The 27,703-nt window shown below is 35.9% G+C and overlaps 1 protein-coding gene across 1 annotated transcript in view; it reads left to right on the forward strand.

The window, feature by feature from the left end:
• LOC150086800 (transketolase-like protein 2) overlaps nucleotides 1-27,703 on the forward strand; it is a 199,701-nt gene that overhangs the window by 73,031 nt on the left and 98,967 nt on the right. Inside the window, exons 3-6 of the mRNA XM_090372758.1 lie at nucleotides 194-307; nucleotides 9,837-9,934; nucleotides 12,347-12,538; nucleotides 23,870-23,997. Of these exons, the coding sequence (XP_090228884.1) occupies nucleotides 194-307; nucleotides 9,837-9,934; nucleotides 12,347-12,538; nucleotides 23,870-23,997 (532 nt within the window). The remainder of the gene's footprint in view (nucleotides 1-193; nucleotides 308-9,836; nucleotides 9,935-12,346; nucleotides 12,539-23,869; nucleotides 23,998-27,703) is intronic.

Consider the following 27,703-nt stretch of genomic DNA (forward strand, 5'->3'; position numbering starts at 1 on the left):
AGTATTATCTTTTCAATGGCAATGACAGTTTTAAAGCCTGTGTTGAAGGTTTATTTTTTTTGGCAAGGGAAATTTTCCTTTTCAAGTGATATTTTATAGTATGCGCTATTATTAACACTTAACAAGGTTTATTGCTTTGGGATTCTACATTTGTTATTTTATTTTTTTTTTAATATGTTGATTCTATTTGTAGGGTCACTCCGCTCCCATTCTCTATGCAGCATGGGCAGAAGCTGGTCTTTTCCCACCTGAAGACTTGCTGAATCTTAGAAAAATTGATTCAGACCTTGAAGGTCACCCAACTCCAGTAAGTATTTTTCATTCATTTCATTCAGTATCAGTAGTTAAAATAATTGACTTTTTTTTTTTTTTTTAATAATCACTCTTCATTCAGGTTTCTTTATATTTGCAATATCACAAGCTTTTATTTTTAATTTAGTTAATTTTTTTATCTATTATTAGACATTCAGGATTTTCACCTATCTTGGCATGTATGTACAAAAATAAAAAATAAAGATAATAAAAAAACAAAGAAAATCATGTATCCAATTATGGCATATTGTATATGATTTCTTTTTGTTCAATTATATATATTTTTGTAATTGAATTTTTATTAAATTTAATTTCCTTATCCTTTATTTGTCATGTAGAAGTGCTTACTTAGACTTGCCTTGATACATCTTGAGACATTAGCCAGTGAATTTCTGTTTTTATCATGCCTATTTGTCATTTTAATTCTGATTTATCATGTATAGATTTCTGTTATGTTGTTTCATATTGACTTTTCTTGTTTTGTTCTCCCAGTATCAAATGGGATTTACTTAATGCCTTGCTTGTTTCATGATATTCTGTACAGGTAATCCTCGTATAACACGGTAGTTAGGTAAAAATGTTGTGTTGTGCAAAACCGTGTTATACGAGACTAAGAAAAAGTACAAAAGGGGGGGGGGTTATGTTCCAAAAGCTAACAGAAATACACTTGCTTTTAACAAAATGTTAACAAAACTAACAAAAATACACCATTCTAAATTTCGTGTATATTCTGCTCTCTTTAAAAAATCAGTAATCTGGGTTTGTTTGCTTTTGCTTGATGAATTTCATCATATGGAACTAAGCATTTTTGAAACTCCCTTTTGAACTTTGGGCTCCTTTCATTCAAGAATCAGCATTCAAAAAATAAGATTCTAATTGCTCTGCTAACTTTATTCCTTCCCATATGCTTTTTAGTATAAAATATGGAAGTTTAGAATTTTCATCTGTGCTATCAATCTTATGAATTGATTTGGTTTTACCTCTGATGCCATTTCCACCAAATCTGCTTCACCGGCCTGTTTTTCTACCAGTAATTCTTGAACATTTTCAGTAATCATATCTTTTTTTCAAAAATTTTTTTTAAGAGCATTGGGGACTAAGGCCATGTTACTCTGTGTATATTATCTATAAATTGTGTGTGTCCTGAGGTCAGTTTTGTTTTGCTGGATGAAAAACCCGAGTTTCCAGGAGAAAAAACCATGCTACCTTTGTACAAGCTTGACTAACACTCAGCCACATTGTCAAAAAAGACCCATAAAAATTTCTCCCTTCATCGACAGGATTCTTTTCCACCCGGTGTGTGGATTCTGTCAACTGTGCTACCCACAAGGGCTTCAGTAGTCATATCAAAACCTTCCCCTCCTACCAACGTAGCAAGTTCTATTATCGCACTGATTCCATTTTCTGCCGGTTCAACCATATTTCCTGAATGAGCTGACTCTGGTCATACATTTTTCCAAATCGCTCCCGTTGACAGTTTTATTCTTTCAGTGATAAAGCTATGATTTTGATACAGTCCACAATTGAGAAATGTTTCCATGCCTCCATTACTGCTTCCATCCTGCAGTGGATTGATAATGGCTGCACTTGAACTTTTTTTTTTTTTTTTTTCAAAAACTGCTCGGAAACTGCTAGCTTGGGGGGAGACAAAGACCAATAGATTGACAGTAGCCACTGGCAGAGGTGAAAGAGATTCTTGCACTGCTTCTATTAGAATGAGCAGAAGCCTGAAAAACAAGATGCATGGTATTTCAGAGACTGCTGGGAGCCATTGCGGTACAAGTAAACACATGGGTTGTGTTAGGGTAGCTAAGAATAGAAACAGGTGCAGGTATACTTGCGTGTACACCAATGCTAGGAGTTTAGTAAATAAATTTGATGAATTTGAGGTATTGCTCAAAACATCAAAGGCAGATATTGTTGGGATATCAGAGACGTGGTGTCACACAGATATAAGGGATGCAGAACTGCAATTTGGGGAGTACAATGTCTACAGAAAGGATAGACAGGATAGGAAGGGGGGAGGGGTTATGCTATTAGTTAAGAAACACATAAAAACCAAGGAAGTGAAGCCAGTCAACATCGCTGGACAGTGCAGTGTTGAGTCAGTTTGGTGTGACATAAGCATTGGGAGATCAAAATTGAGAGTAGGAGTGTGCTATAGGCCTAATGACTCTGATGAGTATAATAAGGAACTGTACAGGGAAATAGAGTGGGCCAGTAAATCAGAGAGTCTTATAATGGGAGATTTTAATTTCCCAGATATTGACTGGAATTTGGGGGCTGGTTACTCACGCACTAGCAGAGCTTTTGTGGATTTATTGGATGATTGTTTTCTACATCAGCATGTTCGGGAGGCAACTAGAGGGAGTAATACTCTTGATTTGATTATCAGCAGTGATTCTTCATGCATTAAGAATCTGCAGATAAATGAACCACTAGGTGGCAGTGATCACAGTGTGCTGAAGTGGGATTTACTCAAAGAGGTAACTACCATTAGGGGTAAAGGTAAGGGTTATTGCTTCCGTAAAGGCGACTACGATGGACTGAGACAGTATTTAAATTCTATACAGTGGGACCAACTGATGATGTTACCAACAGCAAATTCAAAATGGGAAGCATTCAAAGAACTTATCTTGGAAGCTACTAGGCTTTACATACCAACTAAGAAATATTGTTCAAGGTTTAGGCCAAAATGGATGTCAGATGAACTAATGAGGCATATGGCAGAGAAGAAAAATGCATGGGATACTTACAAATTAACACATGACACAGAAGCCTATGATAGATACAAGTTGATATGCAACCAAGTTACAAAGGAGGTTAGGCAGGCGAAGGCAGATTACGAGAAATCCTTGGCAAGCGATGCAAAGAAAAACAGCAAAGAGTTCTTTACTTATGTAAACTCTAGAAGGAAGGGGATGAATCAGATTGGTCCACTTGATATTGATGGGTCAACTGTTGATGATCCTGCTCAGGTAGCTAACAAACTAAATGAATATTTTGCATCGACATTCACACATGAGGAGTTATTCAGCAAAGGGAATGCCAGAGGTGTATTCAACTCTAGCAGTAAGCTACAGAATCTTGAAATAACTGGGAGTAAAGTGGAGGAGAAATTGTTGAAGATAAACACAAGAAAGGCACCCGGGGTGGATGGGATCTATCCAGTTATATTAAAGGAGGCAGCAAAGGAAGTAAGCAAACCCTTAGCCATAATTATGAGAGCTTCCTTGGACTCAGGGGAGGTACCCATAGACTGGAAATGTGCAAATGTGACCCCAATTCACAAAGGAGGATCAAAGGCTGACACAAGTAATTATAGACCTGTGAGCTTAACTTCTGTTCCAGGAAAATTAATGGAGGCACTGGTTAAAGAAGCACTGCAGGATCATTTAGACAAGACTTCAGTTATAGCTCAGACACAGCATGGTTTTGTTAAGGGGAAGTCTTGCCTGACCAACTTGATTGGATACTATGATGCAGTCACAAAAGAACTGGATGCAGGGAATAACTTTGATATTATATACTTGGATCTTAGAAAGGCTTTTGATACTGTTGCACATGGAAGACTGCTACACAAATTGGAGCAGTGTGACATTGGAGGCAAATTGCTGCTATGGATAAAGGGGTGGTTGAGGGGGAGAAGACAGAGAGTGGTAATCAATGGACACTGCTCATCGTGGACTAATGTTATTAGTGGAGTCCCTCAGGGCTCAGTGTTGGGTCCATTGTTGTTTTCTGTATTTATAAATGATATTGATGATGGTATATCAAGCTTAATGTCCAAGTTTGCAGATGATACAAAGGTTGGCAGGGTTGTCAAGGACACTACTGACACTATGCTGCTGCAACAGGATCTGGAAAGGTTGAGCAGATGGGCTGAGAGGTGGCAAATGAAGTTTAACATTGACAAATGTAAAGTACTACACATGGGAAACAGCAACCCCAGAGCAACGTATCAACTCTGTGGTACTACACTGATAGTGGTAGAGAATGAAAGGGACTTGGGGGTGATTGTGCAGGCAGATATGAAGTTCTCTGAGCAGTGCAGACGGGCTGCAAGAGTAGCTCATGGAGTATTGTCAATGATATACAGGAATTTTTCCAGCAGGGATAAGGAGGTGATTATTCCATTGTATAAGGCGATGGTCAGGCCACACCTAGAGTACTGTATACAGGTCTGGAGGCCTCGTTTCAAGAAGGATGTAGAGCTGCTGGAATGAGTACAGAGAAGGTCAACAAGATTAGTGAATGGAACAAAGGGGTGCTCTTACGAAGAAAGGCTTAAGTTTTGCAAATTACAGTGTCTGGAGACTAGGCACCAGCGAGGTGATCTGATAGAGGTGTATAAAGCCTTGAATGGTTTAAGCATGCTCAATGCTGATGGGATTCTTCCTCTAGCTCAGAAAAATCACCTGAGAGGGCATAAATTCAAATTGAGGAAAGACAGATGTAGGATAGACGTGCGGAAATTTGCCTTTAGCCAGCGGGTGGTTGGTTGGTTGGTGGAACAGACTGCCATCCCTTGTGGTGGAGGTTGATAGCCTAAATAAGTTTAAGGCTCAGCTGGACAGGTATTTTGAACGAACAGAGGGGTGAAGTGGAAGTGGGTTTTTTTTTTTTGGCTGATGCTGCATAAGCTTGCTTTCTTGCATCAAATGCCTCTACTAATGCTAATGCTAATGCTAAAAGATATGGTAGGTGACTACAGCATTTTAAAAACTAGAATAGTTGCATGATGAACCTTGCAGTAGACACCAAAAATTTTTCTGATTGTTTTGAATACAGTCAGTTCTGCTATAACGTGGTACATGTATTCCTAAAAATCTCTGCGTTATGGTATTTCATGCATTAAAAACAACAGGGCATATGGAAAAATGGGGATAGAACACTCAAAAAAAAAAAAAAAGTTAGAAACCCAATTTTATTGGGTTTCTAACTTTATTAGAAATTTAAACATTTTAAACTTCTAATAAATAAATAAATATTACAGTAAACATAGCACTTTACCTTGACAAGATGTGAAGTTTGCTTGATTGATATTTCTGTTAACTGACTTTTTTTTTTTAATTGTAAAATTTAAAACAGTAAAAAAGATAAACAATGAATACAGGATGCACAAATTGCACAAGTGAGACAAGTTTACAAAGAGAAGATTCTGAAAATTTATTTGTTTTTTATATGATTGAAGATTTCATGGAGAAGGAAACACATTTCACCATAATACGTAAAAACCCACAGAATTTTACTATCGGTATTATCGCAAATGCAGTAAGATAGTTTATTACCCGGTTATAATTAGATTAGATTACACTAACAGAAAAGCCCAATAAACCAGGAACTGCAAATCGTTTTTGTTTTATGGTAGTGACCTCCAGAAATGTGATCCTCTGCTCATGCTATCATGCCTCACGAAATTTCTGTTTGAACAGAAAAATATGAGCTCCTGAAAACATGAGTGACAACAGAAATGACACCAGTGTGTCTCCAACCAATACAACTACAGTAAATGGGAAATATAGCTCTCACACATTTGTATTTGGCATTTAAGCATCGTAAACTTGTATGTATTGCTGTGCAGGTCACTATGTTCAGCTTGGTTCCTGGTTTTGTGTTCACCTGGTGTTATTTGCAGATGAAATGACTGTACCATTGTCCCCCACTATAGATATAAGCATTGCATTAGGTAAGCTTATGATGGGGGTGGAAGGAATTTTTTTTTTTTTTTTTTTTTTATTGTGGGGCAACCATCAAGAACTATTGGGAAAAAGTTGATCTGTTCACGAGTTCATTGCAATATTTTTATTCCAAGGAATAGGTGAACATTTTTTGGAAAACATTGAAATGCTACTTAAATGAATTTATATGGAGAAAGTGATGTTAGTATTTATTAATATTGCCCTTCATTTAGTGGAAATGTTACCTCTGTAAAGAAAAAACACATTTAGTAATTATTTCTTTCATACCACAAAATTAAATAAGCTCTTATATCACTAATCTCTGATTATTGTCTTGGGACATCCTGGCTAAGAGAGCAAAGAATAGGAACAAGAAGTATTTCTTGTATGTTAATTCAAAGAAGAAGAAAAAAAAAAAAAAACAGTTTGCATAATGGGTGTGGAAAGGTCTTTGATAGTCTACCTGATGTTGCTTTGCTGGTGAATTGAAAAGATACTTTGCATTGATTTTTACAGATGAAAGACCCTACATAGTGAGTAGAGGCTGAGTAGTATAAACTTAGTGATAATGAAATCACAATTGAGTGTTTAGTAGAAAAACTTTTGAATCTCAAGGCATGTAAGGCTCCTGAAGTTGATGACATGTACCTGGTAATTTTGAGGGAGGCAGCAAGAGAGTGCATTGAACCATTAAGTTTAGTTATGAGTGCATAGTTGGACTCAAGAAATTCTTTGGTTGGGAGAAGTGCCATTGTATTGTCAATGCATAAAGATGATTCTAAGAGTAAAGTTGGTAACTACAGATGAGCCAGTATGACTTTACTGGTAGGGTAAATCATGGAGGCAGTGATAAAGAATACAGTGCAAGGAAATTTAGATAGAAATGGAATCCTGAAGGCTATTCAATGTGATTTTGTTAAGGGAAAATTGTTTTTAATTAATCTGGTTAGCTATTTTGACAGTTACTCATGGATTTGGGAAATAATTTTGGCATTATTTGGTTTTTAGCAATGATAATAAATGCCAAGGTTAATAATCAGTGCTAAGCAGTGCTCCTTCATGATGACTGAGATAGACCTCAAAGATGGTCTCAGAAATGTGGCAGCTATAATTTAATGCAGCAAAATGCAAGGTCTTACATTTGGGGAACAGCAACCCCAAAATTGTGAGGTTGAATTAAAAAAAAAAAAAAAAGAGGAAGAAAGGATAGTAGGGAAAGTAGTAGAGGAAGAAAGGTCCATGGTGCCCTATCAATGATTTATCGAACATTTGGTTGTAGAGGTACAGAAGGAATAATCCCACTTTATGAGGCAATTATAAGACTGCATCTAAAAAAAAAAAAAAAAAAAAGAAAAGATATTGAGTTTATTGAAAGAAAGAAGAATAACCCAGTTTGTGAAATCAACAATGGATGCCCCTATGAGGAAAAACCTGAATTTATTGGCTACAAAACGTGGTAACCTTGTGGGGGGGGGGGATCCTGGTTGGTGAGGCTCTGAGAGGTGAAAGTAAAATGATTGAGGGTGAAATTTTTCATTCTTATGTTTCATTTCAGAACTAGAGATCATAAATTCATATTACAGGTAAAGAGATTTAGAATGGCTTTTAGGATACTTTCTTTCAGCCAGTTTTTTAATTACTGGAATAAGTTACCTCTGCGGGCAGTTGATACTTGACAGCTTGGGTCAATTCAAAAGTAAGCTATGTGAGGTGAGAAACACCTGGGTAGTTTTCTTATTTAAAAATTTTTTTATTTTATTTTTTATCATTCATTTATTATTATTTATTGTTTTATTATTATTATTATTTATATATTTTAATTTTTTGACTAGTGCAGCAGAAGTCCTCTTGTTCTTTATGGCTAATCTTAAACAATGCCGTTACTGGAACATTCAGCATTAAACGTGCAACAATACTTTTCCGAAATATGGCACACTAAGAAACAATTTGAACTTAAACCATCTGATAGATTTAGTATAGTCATAGCTGCCCTTGTGCCAAGACAAATATAGCAATACAATACGTAAACAAAGTGTCCTATTCTGTCATTATAGTGTATTGATAAGCAGCCTTGTATTTTCAGAAAACTTCTTTGTATTAGAGGTCTGCCCAGGCTTGCTTTCTTACATCATATGCCTCTACTAATGCTAATGCTTGACTGGAGGCCTTGGGTTGTTCTGGCCCATGGGCCACTTTGGACAAAATTCATTATATGATTTAATTTTTATACTTTTGTAGTATTTTTATATGAAAAAAACTCAATTTCAACAGGAAAATATCCTTTGTACTGTGCGTCCTGAATTCATGTTCACAAAATACGGTCACTATAATTATTGATGACAGCATATTAGGTAATTATCAGACTGTTTTGATTTGTGCTCTTTATAGTAGTGTTAACCACTGGATAGTATCTCTATAATGGGTGCTGTATTTTCTGTGCATTACAATGATGATTACTTATTTTATTTGCTAGTATATAACCCAAAGATGGGAGGCACTTTTGGGCTTTTTATCTGTAATTGCTAACTTTGCCTTTTGATTCCCTTGTGTGAATGGGGAAGAACCTCTCTTGAATTTAAGGATACTAATAATGTTTGCTAAAGGTTTGCTTAACATCTTTTTGCTGCTTTTCTTAATATAATTGGATAGATTCTGTCAGCCCGGGGTGCTTATTCACTTTTAGCTTCAATGATTTCTCTTCCAATTTCCTTTCAGTTATCACAAAATTATTTAGCTCACACTCATTATTTGGTATACTTTTGGTACCCTCATCCCTTAAATTCCTCATGTGTGAATGTAGATGAAAAATATCTGTTCAGTTTGTCAGCAACTTGAGCTAGATCATCAGTTGTTATACCATTCATTTCTAGTGGACCAATATTGGTTCTTTTATTTCCTTCTAGTGTAAAAGCAAACAATTCTTGGGTATTTTTTAATTTTTTTATATATATTCTTAGCCAAAGACTTCTGAGTCTGCCTTATCTTGCTTAATCCCCTTCGTGGCTTGATTTCAGACTATGATCATTGTATCCCCTGATAACCTGTACACATCTCATGTATAGATTATCAGCAGAAGTCCAAAACTTATGTTTCCTCTTTTCCATGACCCATCGGAAGATCTTTTAAGGCATTTAATGGGGAGAATTTGTATAGAAGAGAAAGAGTTTGTGGATGAAACAAAGAGTAGCTTCAGGTTCATGAACATTGATGCTGCAAAGATTGAATACATTAAATCCATTCAAAGCCTCAAACGCTTTAATTACATATCTTCATAGGTGCCTAGTTTCCAGATGCTGCAATTTACAGAACTGAAGTCTTTCTTTACCCTTTTATGTCCTTCACTAATCTGTTTTGCTCTTCTTTCATTTATTCCAGCAGATCCATATTCTTCCTAAGATGAGGCTTCTAGGCCTGTATGCGGTGCTCAAGATGTAGCTTTATATTGACTGGTTCTTGGTCCTTTTCTTGCCCCATTCCATTTCTTCTACTGATCATCAAATGTGCATTTCTTTTATATTCCGCTTTAAAGTGGTACTGCCATCTGCCATTTTTGGTATCTTGAAACATGGTGGATGATGTATAACTTCATTATTACACATTTAGTAGATTTTAGACTTGTATAAAAGAGACATTTTCTTTTATAAATTTTCTTTTATAAATAATGATGTGTAGTTTGGTTTATTAACAGCAGCTGTATGTATGGTAATTATATACATTTTGATCAGTTTTCATAGCTTTGAATAGAAGATTAACTAGTTACCATCTGATTTTTGTAATGTTTACATTTCTTTCAAATTGAATTATTCATATCTTTGTTAAAATTTGGTTTCTTAAATTTTTCAGCGTTTGAATTTTGTTGATGTGGCCACTGGATCTCTTGGACAAGGTTTGAGCTGTGCAGCTGGTATGGCCTATACTGGAAAATATTTTGATAAGGCAAGGTAAATTATTTATTTCTAGCCCAAACCAATCTGTAATTAGCTATAGTGACATTAGTCACTAATATGTAGAAGTAATAGAAAACATGAAGAGTAAGTTAACTTAGTAGCATTTGCTTAAGATTTGTTACTTTGATTTAATATTCAGAGAATGGTCTGTTTAAGAATATATTCAGAGAATGGTCTGTTTAAGAAAATAGATGAAAACATAGATGACATACATCTGTATTTTCTAAGTGGATTAATGGACACCCCCCAAATAAACAAAATGCCAACTAAAATAAATAAATTAAATTAAACAAGAAGAATGCTCATGTGTAAATAATGAATCAGAAAAATAATTTTTTTTGCGTTTACATGTGTGAGCACTTGGTTCAAGTGGACATTATTGGCCCAAATAACCAGTATTGGGAACTGGATAGTTGTTTGTTTGCTAAAAATGGATTAGTAGAGAAATTTTCAAGTTTGAATATGAAAAGGCATGAAAAACAAGGATTTATTCAGTAATGTTAGCATCACTGGATAAATCTTCTAATATCTTACAAGGCTTTTCTATTATTATTTGTAGTAGTGGCAAATGATGCAAGAAAGCAAGGTTATACAGCATCAGCAAAAAAAACCAAACACTTCCTATTTCACATGTCCATTCCCTCTAACAGTTTTAGTTTTTTTAATTTATTCAAACTACCTGCCTCCACAACACCAGATGGGAGTTTGTTCCAGCAATCAACCACTCTCTGGCTGAAGGCAAATTTCTGCACATCCAACTTCAACCATCCTTTCTCAATTTGAATTTATATTCCCTCGTTTTTAATCTGAGCAAGAGGAAGGATTCCATCAGCAATGAGTTACTCAATCCATTCAAGGCCTTAAACACTTCAAATCAGATCTTCTTGCAGGTGCCTAAACTCCAAATGCTGTAATTTTCAAAACTGAACCTTTCATGGTAAGAATATCCTTTTGCTCTGCTCACCAATGTTGTTGCTCTTCTCTACACTTGTTCCAACAGATCCACACCCTTACTAAAATGAGGCTTCCATACCCATATGCATATTCATAAAGAAAGAACCATTGTTTTATACAAAAAAAATAATAATCTCATATCTCTGCTGGTAAAATCACTGTATATCATTGACAAAACCCCATGAGCTGTCCTGGCACCTGTTTGCACTGTTCAGAAAACTTGATGTGTATGGTATTCTGTAATTGTAAATTCTGTTTGTAATATGGTATTCTATATGGTTTAATGGTAATGAATTTGTTGCCACAGATATCTGATTTTATATCTGTGGCAACTATTTCATTGCCATTTCAGCTCTGTGACATAGACTTGTCTTGTTGAAGGATGCTTTAGTGGTCCAGGAGTATATTCACGATGAACTAGTGCATGTGGTCTAAAATGAAGCATTGTGAGTCTCCAATGGTTATTGATTGTTGTTGAGTTATTGAGGGGGGCCTGGGTTTCTCATAAAAACATGCCTCAAACCATTATGCTGCCCCTGCCTATGCACCCCCCCTTCTTGCAATGTGGTTTGAGAATCCCTTGTTTCAGTTGGCACATCTGCATGGTGCAGTTGGAAACATGATTCATCAGACTGAAAAAACCTGTTTCCAGTCATTTGCTGTCCAGTGGATCTGTTCTGTTGTAAGTGTATTTGCTTGGGACAGGCTGTCAGCAGGACTACTTAGTTTGGCCATCAGCTGTTGCAGCTGAACCATGCTGCTGTCTGGTGCATGGCCCAAGTTGAAATGAATTGGACCACATCCATGTTCTGTTGCATCACACTGGCATGTTCTGTTGCATCACACTGGCATGTTCTGTTGAAATGTTTTAGGATCAGAATTGAATGTAAGCCCCCTCTCATCACCACAGACACAGATAGCTCTATTTTAGTGTTTGGACATTACTCAAAGGAAAAATTAGATCAACACCAAATTTTTACCTTGTTTTATTGATACCTTGCAAAGATTGCAACATATCAATTAACCCTTTTTAGATGTTTCCATTTTTTGTGTGGTTGATTGGGGGGGGGGAGGAGCTTACATTCAGAGATGTACACAAATGCTTTTAAGAGTTTATAGACTAACATGTTCATTGAAGTCATTAGTGATTAGGATTATTATTATTTATATTTCTATATAATTAATGTAAAGTCTCCTCCGTTTGCAATAATTGCATTAATTGCAGTTAGTAATACTGTGCTATGTAGACCTTGATTGGGGAAATTACAGCTTCTGCAAGTGTCCACACTTGATTTCAGCAGAAAGAAATAATATACTGCATATATAATAAAAATGGCCATTATGAGGAAAGTTTTTTATTCATAAAATCTTTAATAGTTTTAAGTTGCCATTATTGTGAATAGTTATTTTGATTGTTTCTGACTTGCCCCTTTATATATGATTTTATTTTAGTTATCGTGTATTTTGTGTAATTGGTGATGGTGAATCTGCAGAAGGTTCTATTTGGGAAGCTTTGTCTTTTGCTGGTTACTACAAACTAGACAACTTGGTAGCAATTTTTGATATCAACCGCCTTGGCCAAAGTGAACCAACAGCCTTTCAACACAGATTAGATGTTTATCAGCATCGCTTGGAGTCATTTGGGTAAGTAAATAATATATGAAGTATAAACTAATTACATATTGCTATATATTATAGTCTAAACTTTTTATAGCTATTCTTTTTTAACGTCCCAACAAGTTATGTCCTATGTGGCTGGTCCTGACCAATTTTTCATTAACCTAATGCTATTTTACATTCATTATAACAACCTTGAAAATAAAAGGATTTCTCTAATAACGACCATAAATTTCCACCTCGTAATATGAATTTTTACTTTTTTATTACAATATTTGCTTTTAAAAATGAAAATGACAGAACACTTCAGATATATTGAAGTAATTGCAGCCTGACTGTGAGAAAGCATTTATTAAGATTTCTCATGCTCTTTTCTTGCAGTGCTGTACTGAAATAAACTTCGGCTAGAGGTTCATTTCATTAATTCGAGTGTATGTTTATTGGTATGACTCCCAGAAAGTGAATAGCTTTGCCAGTTGCAGATAAAATTAGGATTTTGCAAGCTTGTAGGTCATGGTGTGCATTCTAAGACTGACATTGCCAAACAGTTTGGCATTCCTAAGATGTGTTCATTATTCTGAAAGATTGGAAAAAGATTGAGAGCTTAGAGAAATCTGCTTCACTGGGTAGGATTCGACCACAAAAGGCAAAGTATCCAGGTCTTGAAAGTACTTGAAGGCACTTTTGGAATAGCTAATGATGATGCATGCAGAAAACATTCCCATAGATGGTAATCTTTTAAAAGCTAAGGCTGAATCATTTGCACATCAAAAGGATAGCGAAGAATTTAAAAGTTCAAATGGATGGTTCCAGAAATTTAAGACTCTCCATGGTGTCTTTCAAAAAAGTGTGGCGAAAATTTAGCCATAGACATTGACGCTACAAATGATTGGAAGGAAAATTGTTTAAGAGAAACTACCGAAGAATGCTATTAAACAAAATTGTGCTATGTCTTGAAAGCAAAAAAATCAATGCAAAATCGACATTCTGCAGGCAATGTATTTATGCGTTTCTGCATGGGATGAAGTTGATGAAAAAGTGATCACCAACTGCTTCAAACATGGGATCTATTGCCTTGAATGATGCAATGTTTGAAGTTTTGCATGCTTCTTCCTCTATTAATTGCAAAGAACAGTGATTATAGGAAAGAAATATTTGAGCATGTGCGTCATCACCTAAATTTTCAGGAAAACTTAAGCTTCAAAGATTACGCAGAAGTGGATGTGGACATTGAATGTTTCAGTATATGCACAAATGAAAAGGAACTCATTGCAAACGTAAGGTAATCTAAATTTGTAGTGATGAAGCTGAGGAACCTACTGTGGTTGAACAAGAAGTTTCAGTGAAAGATGCTCATCAAGGAACTTCTATGTCAATTTATTTTCAAGTGCAGCCTAACTGCGAAAGTGAAATAACTGCTATCACGCACCTTCATAATTCTCTTTAAAAACATGCTCTACTATTGAAACAGCATGTTTTGACAGATTATTTTAAAGTATGAAACAATTTTCTTGTTAGGCCTTGATAGGTATGTAGTCTATGTAGTGAAATTTACAATTTAATTGTAACCTTGTAACCTTACTGCACTCTACAATCATAATTTACTTGTTTAATACTGTAGTAAATATTATAAATAAGATTATATTATATTAATAGCATTGCATTAAATTTTCAAGCTTTTACTTGTTTCGTTGCTAATTTTATGAACGATCAATATAACGACCATTTTCCTCATTTCCCTACAGGGTCATTATATAGCGCTTTGAATATATATTTTACTTTACTTCAAAAATATAAGTTTACTTATATTTTTTACCTTAAATTTTGCTTCATCATATATTCACTGTGTGTGTGTGTGTGTATATATATATATATATATTTTTTTTTTTTTTTTTTTTAACAGCCATTTTGCATTGCATATAGTGATGTTTCAGTAAAATATGCATTTAGAATCAGTTTTTTTTTTTTTTAAATTCAATTATTTCTGATCTTTTAAAAGCTTATATTGTAACTGGAAAGAAAGCATTAAGCATATATATTACTTCCATATGTAGAAAGTCATGAAACCAAATCCTACAGGCATAGGTGATGTGACATTGCTCTTTGTGAGTACAAGGAATGCTTTGTAATCAAGCCAGTTCTTGTTTCCTGAAAATTGATTTCTCTGTAAACATCAATATGGAAAAATGTAGTAGTAGTACAGTCAAATCTCGTTAATATAAAGTTCAAGGGGCCTAAACTTTTACTGAATTTTTTTAATAGCAAGGTTTATAGTAACAAGGTCCTCCAAAAGTGTTAAAAATTTTACCTTTTTTTTTTTTTTTTTTGGTACATACTATATATCAAAGAATAATAAATAATAATAATATCAAAAATAAATTCATTTAAATTAATAAAATAAAAACAAAAGCCTTGTCTAACAATACAGTAATAGGAATAACACATTTTTTAAGGATTTTATTTTATTTGTAAGTAAACTAAGAGTAAAGCAATTAATGGAAACAAAAATATTGTACAGTATATATTTTGATATATACAATATTTTAGTATCATAGTAAAAAGAATTACAATCTTAATATAAAAGGAAACATGAATTAATTTTTTAATAAATTAACTAATTTAAAGAAAGAATCCAAAGTTTGCACAATTTTTGTCCTATATGCATTTTTAACTACAACAGACATTATCAAATGCAATAGTTGTTTCTTTATCAGCGTTACTGCAAGCCAACACATTCTCTATTATGCTCAATACATTCTGGGCACCTTTTTTAGATATCAGTGTGCATGCTTCTTCACTTTTGCTGTCACTGGTAACAAAAACATCGTTTTGCTTGGTGCAGCAGCTCTTCTGGTGAGCTGCTGATGCTGTAACTTCATCCACCTTCACAGACTCTTCAAATTTGCCTACAAAATCCATATGCTCCTTCATATTCCCCCATTCCTCAATGTTGCAATCATATTCGTCTGCTGGATTAAGTTTTTTTATGATAATTCTCTCCAGAGCCACTCTTTCTGAAACAGTTGATTATTACACTTAATGCAATACTGTCCTAAGCAGCAATTTGTAGAAATTAAGCCTTTCTAGGTAAGGTAAGAACATCCTTTTGTTCCCTTTCCAGCAGGTCTACATCCTTCCTAAAGTGAAGCCTCCAGACCTGTATAGAGTACTCAAGATGCAACCTAACCATGCCTTATACAAAGTGATAATCACCTCCTTGTCCCTGCTAGCAAAGTTTCTGTATATCATTGACAAAACCCCATGAGCTGTCCTGGTGGTACATCTGCACTGCTCAGAGAATTTCATGACTGACTACACAATTACCCTCAAGTCTTTTTCATTCTCCACCATCCTGAGCATATTACCACACAGTTGATAAGTTCTCTGGGGTTACTGCTACCCACACGTAGTACCTTGTATTTGTGTGGTGCACTATGGCCATAGTTGCTGATGTGCCTAATAAATCCCCAAACAAACAAATTTGTCATTGTTAAACTTCAACTGCCATTTCTCAGCCCATTGACCCAATTTTCCTAGATCTTGTTGCAGTAACTCACCCTGATGTGATTGTCATTAACCACCTGCCAGCCTTTGTATCATCTGCAAACTTAGACATTAAACCTGATATATCTTCATTAATATCATTGATGAATAATAAAAACAACAACAATAGGCCCAGCACTGAACCTTGGGGAACTCCACTAATAACATTAGTTCACGAAGAGTGGCACCCATTGATAATTACTTTGTCTTCTTCGACTTAACCATCCCTTTATCCATAGCAGTAACTTGCCCTTAATGTCACACTGCTCCAGTTTGTATAGCATTCTTTTATGTGCAAGATTATCAAAAGCCTTCCAGAAATTCAAGTATATGACATCAAAATTTTTTGCATCCATTTCCTTGGTCACTGCATCATAATAACCTATCAGATTGGTTAGACAAGGCATGCCCCTTAACAAATACATGCTCTGAATTTCAGTATAATTGCATGCTTGTCCAGATGGTCCTACATTACTTCTTTAACCAGTGATTCCATTATTTTCCCTAGAATACATGTTAAGCTAGAAGGTCTATAATTAGCATTAGCATTAGTAGAGGCATATGATGCAAGAAAGCAAGCTTATGCAGCATCAGCCAAAAAAAAAAAAAAAACCTTCCACTTCACCCTTCCGTTCGTTCGAAATACCTGTCCAGCTGAGCCTTAAATTTATTTAGGCTATCAACTTCCACAACAAGGGATGGAAGTCTGTTCCACCAACCAACTACCCGCTGGCTAAAGGCAAATTTCCACACATCTATCCTACACCTGTCTTTCCTCAATTTGAATTTATGCCCTCTCAGGTGATTATTCTGAGCAAGAGGCAGTATCCCATCAGCATTGAGCATGCTCAAACCATTCAAGGCTTTGTACACCTCTATCAGATCACCTCGCCGGTGCCTAGTCTCCAGGCACCGTAATTTGCAAAACTTAAGCCTTTCTTCGTAAGAGCAACCCTTCGTTCCGTTCACTAACCTTGTTGCCCTTCTCTGTACTCGTTCCAACAGCTCTACATCCTTCTTGAAATGAGGCCTCCAGACCTATATACAGTAATCAAGGTGCGGCCTGACCATTGCTTTATACAAAGGGAATAATCGCCTCCATATCTCTACTATAAAAATTCCTGTATATCATTGATAAGACACCATGAGCTACTCTTGCAACCCGTCTGCACTGCTCAGAGAACTTCATATCTGCCTGCACAATTACCCCCAAGTCCTTTTCATTCTCTACCACTGTCAATGTAGTATTATGTTGCCTTTTCATCCCCCTTTATGAATTGGGGATATATTCGCACATCTCCAGTCCATAGGGACCTCCCCTGAATCTAAGGATGCTCTCATAATTATGGCTAAAGGTTTGCTTACTTCCTTTGTTGCCTCCCTTAATATAATTGGTTAGATTCCATCCACCTCTGGTGCCTTTTTTTATCAACAGTCTCATCTTCAACAATTTCTTCTCCTTTCCCTTCAGTTATCATAAAGTCATTTAGCTCCTTGATAGTGACCAGACCACTAAATACGGAGGTTGCGGAAAGGTCAGGGAATGACCACCGCATATCCCTGGAGCAATATGGCCTTAGTTGCTAATGCTCCTAAAAACCAAATAACAAACTAACAAACAAGCTCCTTGATAGAGTTTGATAAACGTTTGGCATTCCCCTCCCTAAAGAATGCAAAATGCCTATTCAGTTTGTCTTTACTCTTAGCAGGGTCATCAACAGTTAACCCACAAACGTCAAGCTGCCCAGTGTGATTCAACTCCCTTCCTTCTACTGTTAATATAAGCATAGAAGTCTTTGCTGTTTTTCTTTGCATTTTTTGCCAGAGACTTCTCATAATCTTCTTTAGATTGCCTTTACCTCCTTTTTGATTTGATTAGAGACAATTTTTATCTACCATAGGCTCCTGTATCACTTGATAATTTATATGCATCCTATGCACTTTTATTCTCCACAATGTGTCTCAGTAGTTCATCTGACATCCATTTAGGTCTAAGCCCTGAACTGTATTTCTTCATTGGTATGAAAAGCCTAGTAGCTTCTTTGATTACTTCTCTGAATACTTACCATTTAGAATTTGCTGTTAGTAACATCGTCAGTTGATCCCACTGCACAGAATTTAAAAACTGCCTGAGACCTCTGTTGGTCACCCTTACAAAAGCAAAAGCCTTTCCTTTTACCCTCGACAATAGTTGTCTTTAATTAAATTCCACATTAGTATCCTGTGATCACTATCATCCAGTGGTTGTTTTACCTGCAGGTTCTTAATGCATGAAGAATTACTGCCGATAACCAGATGAATATTGCTTCCTCGTTACATTCATTAGGTCTATAACACACTCCTGCTCTCAATTTTGTTTTCCCAGAGCTTATATCACACCAAACTGACTGAATGTTGCACTTGTCACTGATGGCAACTGGATACATTGCCTTAGATTTAATATGCTTCTTAACTAAGAGTATTACCCCTCCACTTCTTCTGTCTGTCCTTCCTGTGCACATCATACTTTCCATATTCAAATTTAGCAAAACTTATGTCTGAGTGACAGTGTTTTCACTATTCCTGCAATACTGCATTTGATGACTTAATCAGTACTTTGAATTCATCAAATTTATTTATAGTGCTCCTGGCTTAGACTACCTTAAAGTATACATGCACATGTTCTTACTCTTAGTTACCTTAATACAGCTCATGTATTCATTTGTACCATGATGATCCACAGCAGGGCCTGAAGTCCCATGCATCCTGCTTTCCAGACTGTTGCATGTACTAATAGTAGCAGTGCAAGAATCACTTTCACCTCTGCCTGCAGCTCTAGTTATGCTGTTTGTATCCCCAAGCTAGCAGTTTTCTGACCCACTTGTCACTGCCTCAATAGCATCAGCAAATATTTTTGCACCACTTGTATTCAAATGTATCCCGTCCCTGTATAAACAGTCTCCCCTGCTAACAAGCACAGACCACACTGAGAAAATTCTACCCCATGAGCCTTGCACAATCCATCCAGGGCTGAATTGATTGTCAAGGCTCTCAACATATACTCCCTCCTGTCATTTCTGGGTAGAATTGTAGATACTGTCAAATTCAGTCCTAACTCGCAAATTTTTTCCAACATTGCCCTGTACTTGTTAATTAAGTATCTTCAGATCTCCTACCCTTAGTATCATTAGTGCCAGCATGCACATTAATATCACCTTTTATGCCCTTAAAAGATATCTGCTGTACAATGTCATCTACTTTTTACCCTGGCAGTCATACTCTGGTCCACCTATTCTTTTTGCACAACATATTTCCCTGACAATAGTTACTGACAATAACCACCTCCCATGGGACCAGTGTAAACTCTGGCGAAGAGTTGAGCAGCTGAGAGCTTGATGGGGGCCCCCATTTTAATTCCTTCGAGGACATCTAACCTACTCTTCAAACTCTTAAACGACCATCAGAACTCTGAGTTGGCACTTAATTTCTTCACAATTCCTACACCTAGCACACACAAAGACATCCTCCTTGGCTAGATCATGTCCTGTTCTAGAAAAGTCTGCAAATATTTCACAAGTTGCAGTTTGTTAGGCTGTGATACGTTGGAGAATTGCTCCCTTTAGTTTTCACCCGAGCCACAGCACTTCCGCTACTTTGTGCCCGTTGCTTTGTCCTGTTCTAGTCTGGGGTATGATTTCTGTTTAAATACAACTTAATTGGTTAACAATGAAAATTAATAAATTGAATTGATTAATTGACAATACTATACTAAGCTAAGATTCCTAAATGCAGTTATATGTATTACACTATCAAGTTTTACTTTATACCTTATTTCTGTCAAGTTCAAGATATAGGTTATGCTATACCTTTATGATTTTAGTGTTAAATTAGTTATATCCTCACTAAAACGTAAAATTTCTTAGCTAAACACAAAGTTGAAACTTACAAAATCAAGCTAACGAACATTTACTAAGACTATTTAAGCTATTTGAAAGACAATTTAATATGTTAATGAATCAAAAAAAGGTAATTTCCAAAAAACTTACTATTCCCACAAGCTTAAAATTCTGTATCTCATACCCCAGAATTTTTCATAAGAAATTGACATTCTTTAAAGTTTACTTTTCAAGAGCCGACCGGGCTAGCCAGGTGGGTAAAGTGCCTGCCTGGCAACCCAAAGGTTGCGGGTTCGAATCCCGCCTGCGGCTTGGATCAAAGTACTGCAAAAACCTTGGGAGGTGCACTATGGCCACAGAAGCCGATGCGCCAACAACTACAAAAAAAAAAAAAAAAAACTTTTGAAGAACTCAAAAACATCACTACCAATTAATTCCATGAACCATTTTCTTTTGAAGCAGATGAAAAAATTCTTTTCACCATAAAATTTCGGTCAACTTTTAGTGCTTCAAAGATACATGTTGGAATATATGCTAACTTTTACAAAAAAAGAAAAAGAAGAAAAAAAAATTGGTATCAGTACTAATAGTGACAAAATGAAGCAAAACAAGCTAATGTGCACAGTGTTAGCCTGTGGGGGAAGGGCAGATCTACTACCCCCATCATTTGTCTTTCTGCCTTAATACAGTGATACCTCTATTAAAGTGGATATCATTGCACCAGAAGAACATGTCCCCCTTAGGAAGCAATCTGCTTTGCAGAAGACCATGTAGCCATTTCAGTAATTTGGAAGAATGAAGTTCAGTGTAACAGATTGCTTACTCAAATTTTTTATTATTGCTATTCATTGTATGTATGTTTTGATTAATTAACTTTTAGTAAAAATGAATATAAATAATATAAATGGCTTTGTTTAGAGCATTTCATTTCATTTTGGATAATTAGATTACTAGTTTTAGTCCATATTCATTGCTTTTGTTCACATAGAACGTTTATAATGTACAGAGCTATCATAAACAGAAAAATTTCACTTCTTAAAAAATTAACATACTGTCTATGAAAATTTCAACCAGTATTTTAGAGAAAATCTGCTCTACTTGACCACCATTTCCCACTGCTGAGTGAAAGTGACATGTGACAGCATGGGAAAATTGCCATCATCCTTCAGTCAAAAAACTGTACCCCACTGTCGCTGAAGAAATTATGAAAGTAATGTCAAATATCGCATAGCATTTTTATCAAATATACAGGAATATTGAGTGTGCAGGATGTCCACAAACCTCTTTTACAAAACTACAATGTTATTGCATAATAGGGTACGTGATGCAAGCCCGAAGTCATTTACAAGTGATAATAGATGGTATCTTCAAGTTTTTATATGCCAATCAGAAAATGTGCATGTTGCAGTAGGTGGCAGCATTAATCTTAAAACTGTAATCATGAAGAAATTTATCAACAAAAAATTCCATCTCTTTGGTTTTGCCATTGATCAGTGGCTCCTGTATGTGCTGTAACTTGTAACGTTTTATCCCCAGACGGGAATGTTAACATGTTACAAACTGTTCATCTTGACAGGTTAAGCCAGAGGTTCCCAAACTTTCTCGGTTCACAGTGCCCTTACTGTCTCAGTAACTTTTTCACGGCACCTGTAGGCCAAAAAAAATACCTAACACAGTGGTTTTCGACCTTTTAATACATACCTATATAATAATTTTATTCTTTATATAGAGGTACTAAATAAAGATCAATTGTAGATCACCACAAAATTAAAAAGCAGTACAATGGATATTATACCGTACCCATTTTATAATAAAATAAATATATAAATTTCAAAAAAAATAATAACTATAAGTAACTTAAACCAAAATTACACAGCACCCCAAGAATATTGTTGCGCCCCCCCCATTGAAAACCACTGGGTTAAGCTCACAACTGGCATGTTGTATGGATTTGTATAAAACTTCCTCAAGCTATCTGCACTGTGCCCTCACTGATTTTTGTGTGGACCACCACATCTGTCAAGATGGTTGCATAAACAGGTGTCCTTTATGAATTTTCTGTACCATTGCAGAATTGTAGGTCCACTTGGTGGCTTTTTTTTATTTCTATATATAACTGTTTGAAATTAATTCATAACAGAAACTGCAGCGTGTTGAACCAAAGTACATACTGTACCTTCTTGGGATTGGTAAATTCTGCCATGATCACTGTTTTGTGATCATGCTGCCATTTACTTTCCTGTTGTTGAATAAAAACTTGAAAATATCCTCTATCACCTGGAAGTGATTTCGGATTTGTATCATGTGCCCTGTTTGCACACTGTTTGTTTTGTAAAGGACGTTTGTGGGCACAGAAAATTCTTGTAGGCTACTGGTCAAAATTATCTTTGCAATCCATTGGTAGAGTTTTTTTTTTTTTTTGGAAAGAAATGTATTAGAACTTTCTATTCTCCACACTTTTTTTTTTTGTGTACATATCACAAACTGAGTTTAGCGTACATACTTGCTGCAATACCCTTCTTTTGTTTTTTTATTGTTTTCCAATACTCAGTGATGTGCAAGAGTGTAACTGTATCAGACAGCCCAGATAAGTTTGTAAATATTCCTTATCAGCAGTGGTGAGCATATTAATAACATGGTGCTATCTGCTCCATGAGTAATCCATGGCCATCACAAGTCTAATAATTAGTATTACTGCAATGACCCTGATATTCATTTGCCTTCATTAGAAAAGCTCATTGACCCAATGAAAATGTGTAATTGTGTAAATTACCCTGAAAGTGTCCTGTGTAGGGAGATTGAAAATACCAAAAGAACACCTATTAAAGTGTCAATGTCCATAATAAAGAGTGCTTGTTTAGGAAAAGTCATCTAACATGTAATTTCTAATACTTCTGGCTGGAACTCAAGCTTCAGTCCAACAAGAGGCCTCCCTTTTAGACATGTGGCTGTTAACAGGAGGTTTCACTCTAATTTATCTAATCCATTCTTAAGTTTATTCAAACTACCCCTGTCTGCATAATGGTTGCTGGACAGACTGCAAAAATTTGCAAAGTAGATTTTTGCATAGTCTTTTCAGCAACCTTTGCAACCTTCAGTCTTTGCACTTTAAATCTAAGTCCCTTTAATCAAATTGTTTGAGAGTAAGGATGCCATCAGCATTTAGTTTACTCAACCCATTAAAAGCCTGAAACATTCCAGTCAGGTCTAGCAGGTACCTAGTTTTCAGATGCTGAAATTTAAATACCTCAAGTCTTTCTTTGTAAGAGCTTGAGTAATATTGTTGCTCTTCTCTGGACCCATACTAAAAAATCTACAGCTTTCCTAAAATGAGCCTTCCAAACTTGTATTCAAGATGCAGCCTGACTATTGCCTTATATAACAGAATAATCATCTGGTTTTTCCTGCTTGCTGGTAAAATTTCTCTATATTATTGACAGAATCTCATTAGCTTCCTAGCAACTTCATCAGTATCATTAATAAATTAATTTTGAAAAACAGTAAGGGCCCCAACATTCGAATCTTGAGGGATGCCACTGATAACATTAGTTTATGAAGAGAATTTAGAAAGTGGATTTTAAAATTATATATCCCATATTATGGTGTTATATATTAACTGTGTATATACTTTGTCTATTTTAGATTAAATACATGTTATGCAGTATTTGAAATTTGCTTCAATATAAGTGTTTTATTATAATTAGAAACAACGTGATTGCATCAATTATAAATAAAATTATTCTGATTTATCTATGTTTATTGGCGATTTTCACTTTTCTCTCCACTACTAAAAAAATAATAATTTAGTTAAAGTTTGCCTTGATTATTAGGCAGAGAAGTTTGTCTAATAAGCACTAAATACATCTGTACTTTTAAATACAGTGATAATTTATCTTATAGCTATTATATTATTTTATTCTTTTTCTTTATTAATCTTTAGCTGTAATACTTATGTAATTGATGGACATGACGTGGATGCCCTCTGCAGAGCACTACATGATGCGTCGAATGTTAAGGACAGACCCACAGCTATTGTTGCTAAAACATACAAAGGCCGCGGGATTCCTGGTTTGTAAAAAAAAAAAAAAAAAAAAAAAAAAAAAATATCTGTTTTCACTAAAAATATAAATTTTCTTTGTTATATATAGGACAAGTTTTTTAAAATATGAGATGCACTGAAGTTATAAGTTTTTTAATTTATATTTTGCAAGTCTGTTAACGACCACATATGGTATCACTTGTATGATGTATGTTACTTGTCTGAGCAGTCCCAAGTGAGATGTTTCTGATATAGTAAAAGTGGCATCACTTTCCTTGCAAATATTATAATAAGATTTTTTGCCTGAATGGGGAAAGTTCTATTGATATTCATCAGAAAACGTTTAATATCAAAATATAAGAAATTGAGTGTTGTATAAGTTCCATCAAGAATAAGAATCGTGTAAGAATAAAATGTGTCAGCTAACTCTGCAAACTAGTTGTACCAAAGGACAACTTTGCCTAAGTTGAGGCAAAGGTTATAGAAGACAGACGATAGACATGGAGGAACTTGCAATATTGTTAGGCCTATTTGTGAAGACCTCAAATTGAGCAAAATTTCAACCGGTGGGCACTGGGGATGTTTAACCAGAGAACAGAAAGACAATCGTTTCGGCATGCTAAGTGATGCTCACACGAGGTGCAAAAAATGGTGCTTCCTTCCCACACAGCTCTTACTACAGATGTGATATAGCTATTAATTTTTTTTTTTTTTTTTTTTTATTATTAAAACCCCAAACACGAGAGGTATTAGAACCTATAGTACTTAGTACTGTGCTTGGGATGGAGGTTGAGAAGACGAAAGAAGATATTTATTGACATTAGACTTGGAACTTCTGTGGACTGTAATTTGCTGGAAATACATGTGAAGGAAGGTTGTTCTGCCAAATGGCAGTTGAATGAATAAACGAGGAAGATAAAAAGTTGGTTCTGTGAGTTTGAAGTTGGATGGTAAATGGATGTTGGTGGCACATGCTCGGACTGTTTTGAAAGAGAGAGCAGGAATTATAGAAACCAATTCAGAAGAATGTGCCCTTGGAAGTATCTGTAGAAAAGGCATGCAGCAGAAACAGTACTGTCTGTGAGACAGTGAGTGGAGAGACTCTGTTAGAGAGGAGTCATTAATTAACCTAACTGCCCTCTTCTGAATGGAACCTAGAAGCCTGAGAGAAGGTTTGGGGGCAGTGCCCCAGATGTTGGAACAATATTCCACGGTAGGGTGGATTTGTGATTTGTACAAAGTGAACAGCTGTTTGGAAGAAAAGTAACGCTGAAAGCGAAAGAGAAAACCAGGTTTTTTTTAGATGCAGAGGAAGCAATATTTGTAATGTGCTTCTGCCAAGAGAGAGATTAGAAGTCAAGGTAATCCCCAAAAGAGAGATATCATCTTGCCTAGAAATCGGAGTGTCACCATAGGAGCAGAAGAATCCTTTTTTGCATGATATAAGACAAGACTGAGTTTTAGAAGGATTGAAATCAACTAAGTTGTCTTTGCCCCACTGGGGAATTACCTGGAGATCGGTGTTTAAGGAATTGGTAATGGATATTTGAGAAGTTGAAGCTGATTGAGCAGGGCAAGGTTTCTCAAACTGGAAAGTGGAATGCAGTGTGCTATCATCAGCAAAACTATGGATAGAATTTCCGGTCAATGGAAGAAGGTCATTAATATACAAGAGGAAAAGAGTGGGGAGAAAGAACTGAACCTTGGGGGGACACCAGCATTAGTGGAGAAGTTAGAAGACAGAGAGCCATCAACCATTACCCTCAGTGAGTAGTCAGAAAGAAAATTGGATAATCAATTACAAAAAAACAGTTGGAAAACCATAAGATGGAAGCTTTAGAAGACTTTCATGCCAAACACGATCAAAAGCCTTTGAGATGTCAAGAGCTACTGCTTGTGTTCCACCAAACTTTTCCATTGAATTTGTCCATAAATGGGTAACGTAAGCCAGAACATCACCAGTGGATCGACACTGACGGAATCCATACTGGCAATCATTGATCACCAGATGGAAGGTTTCTAGGTAGTTTAAGAGTTGGCGGTTAATTGATTTCTCTATTACTTTAGAAAGAGTAGAAGTAATTGCAATGGGACGATAATTGGATGGGAGGGATTTGTCACCCTTTTTAGGAACTGGCTGGATATGAGCAAATTTCCAAGCAGAAGGAAAAAACAACTTTTGGAATAAGAAAGTGAAAAAGGTGGCAAAGAACAGGAGTAAGTTCAGGAGCACAAGTTTTGAGAACAAGTGGAGAAATACCATCAGGACCTGGAGCTTTCTTAGCATCAAGATTCGTCAAAATCCTTCTGACATCCTTTTGATGGAAGACCACAGGAGGCATTGAATGGAGCGTGTTGGGAATGGTGGGAGGTGTTTTACCAAGATCATTAATACGTGAGTTGGAAGAAAAATGGGATGCTAGCAGGTCAGCTTTATCCTTGGCTGAAGTGACAACAGAACCATCTGGTTTGGACAGAGGTGGGAGCAGAGATGTGCAAAAGTTGCAGCCAATAGCTTTGGCAAGAGACCAGAATGCTCGGCTACCATTAGGGCAAGAAGCAAGTTTTCTACTTTTAGCCTGTTCAAAATCTAGTTTGGACTGATTAATGACCGCTTTACAATTGTTGCGAGATTTGGTGTAGGCAGAAAATGAAACTGAAGAATTGGGAAAAGCCAATTACGATATGCAACATTCTTCTCTTGAACAGCCTTAGCACATTTATTGGAAAACCAAGGTTTAGATAAAGGACGAGATTTTAAAGTGGAGTTTAGAATAAACGATTCCATTCCTATAAGAATAATTTCACTGACACAATTTGAGCAAACTTTGACATTAGAAGTTTTTTGAAACAGTAATTCGATCAAGGAAAAGAAGAAAATAAATCTTGCAGGTCATCCCAATTTGCATTCTTCTAATGCCAAACAACACAAGGTTGGGAATAGCCTTGAGATAAAGGCTCCATTGGAGATGAGACAATCACCAAGTTGTGATCTGAGGTGCCTAAAGGACCACTCACTTTGACCGTGTACTTAGAAGGGTTGTTTGTGAGAAAAAGATCAAGCGTGTTGGCTGTATGGTTAGGATTGTCCGATATTCTGGTAGGTAAATGAACAATCTGTGCGAGGTCATTAGTAATTGCAAAAGCCTCAGTATCTCAACCAGCTGGGTCTGTGACTAGAGAACAGAAGCCAGCTGGAGTTGTGAACATTAAAATCACCAAGAAAAATTACTTCACTGTTAGGAAAGTTGGACTGTAGAAATTCAAGTTGCAAAGAGAGGAAGTCAAAGAGCGCCAAGTGATTAGTGGAGTTGGGAGAATGGTAGAGACAACAGATGAATTTGATGGAATGAGGTAGGGAGATTATAAGCCAGGGAAGATCGAAAAGAGGAGATTCCAAATTATCAAGTCTCTGACAGGGAATATTGGAACGGATATGCATATGTACCACCTTTGAGACGAAAGGAATCATACAGCAAATAATTTGGGCAACTGAGATGAGCAGTTGTTGAATCAACTGATAACTGACATTCTGTCAGAAAAAAGTACATGAGGTTTGGCAGACTGCAAGTGGAAATGGACATTGTTGTTATTAGAACTGACAACATGTATATTTGTGAAATGAACTAGGAAGTGTTTGGGAGATTTAGATCTTTTCGCAGAGAAGCTTGGTCTATTAGTTTGACAATTCATGGTGTATTTGATAGTAAGAAAAAGTGGGATCGTGGTGGGGGA

The sequence above is a fragment of the Mastigoproctus giganteus genome, chromosome 4 (genome assembly GCF_048544385.1).
Source record: "Mastigoproctus giganteus isolate SK-2022 chromosome 4, ASM4854438v1, whole genome shotgun sequence".
NCBI classification, from domain to species: domain Eukaryota; kingdom Metazoa; phylum Arthropoda; class Arachnida; order Uropygi; family Thelyphonidae; genus Mastigoproctus; species Mastigoproctus giganteus.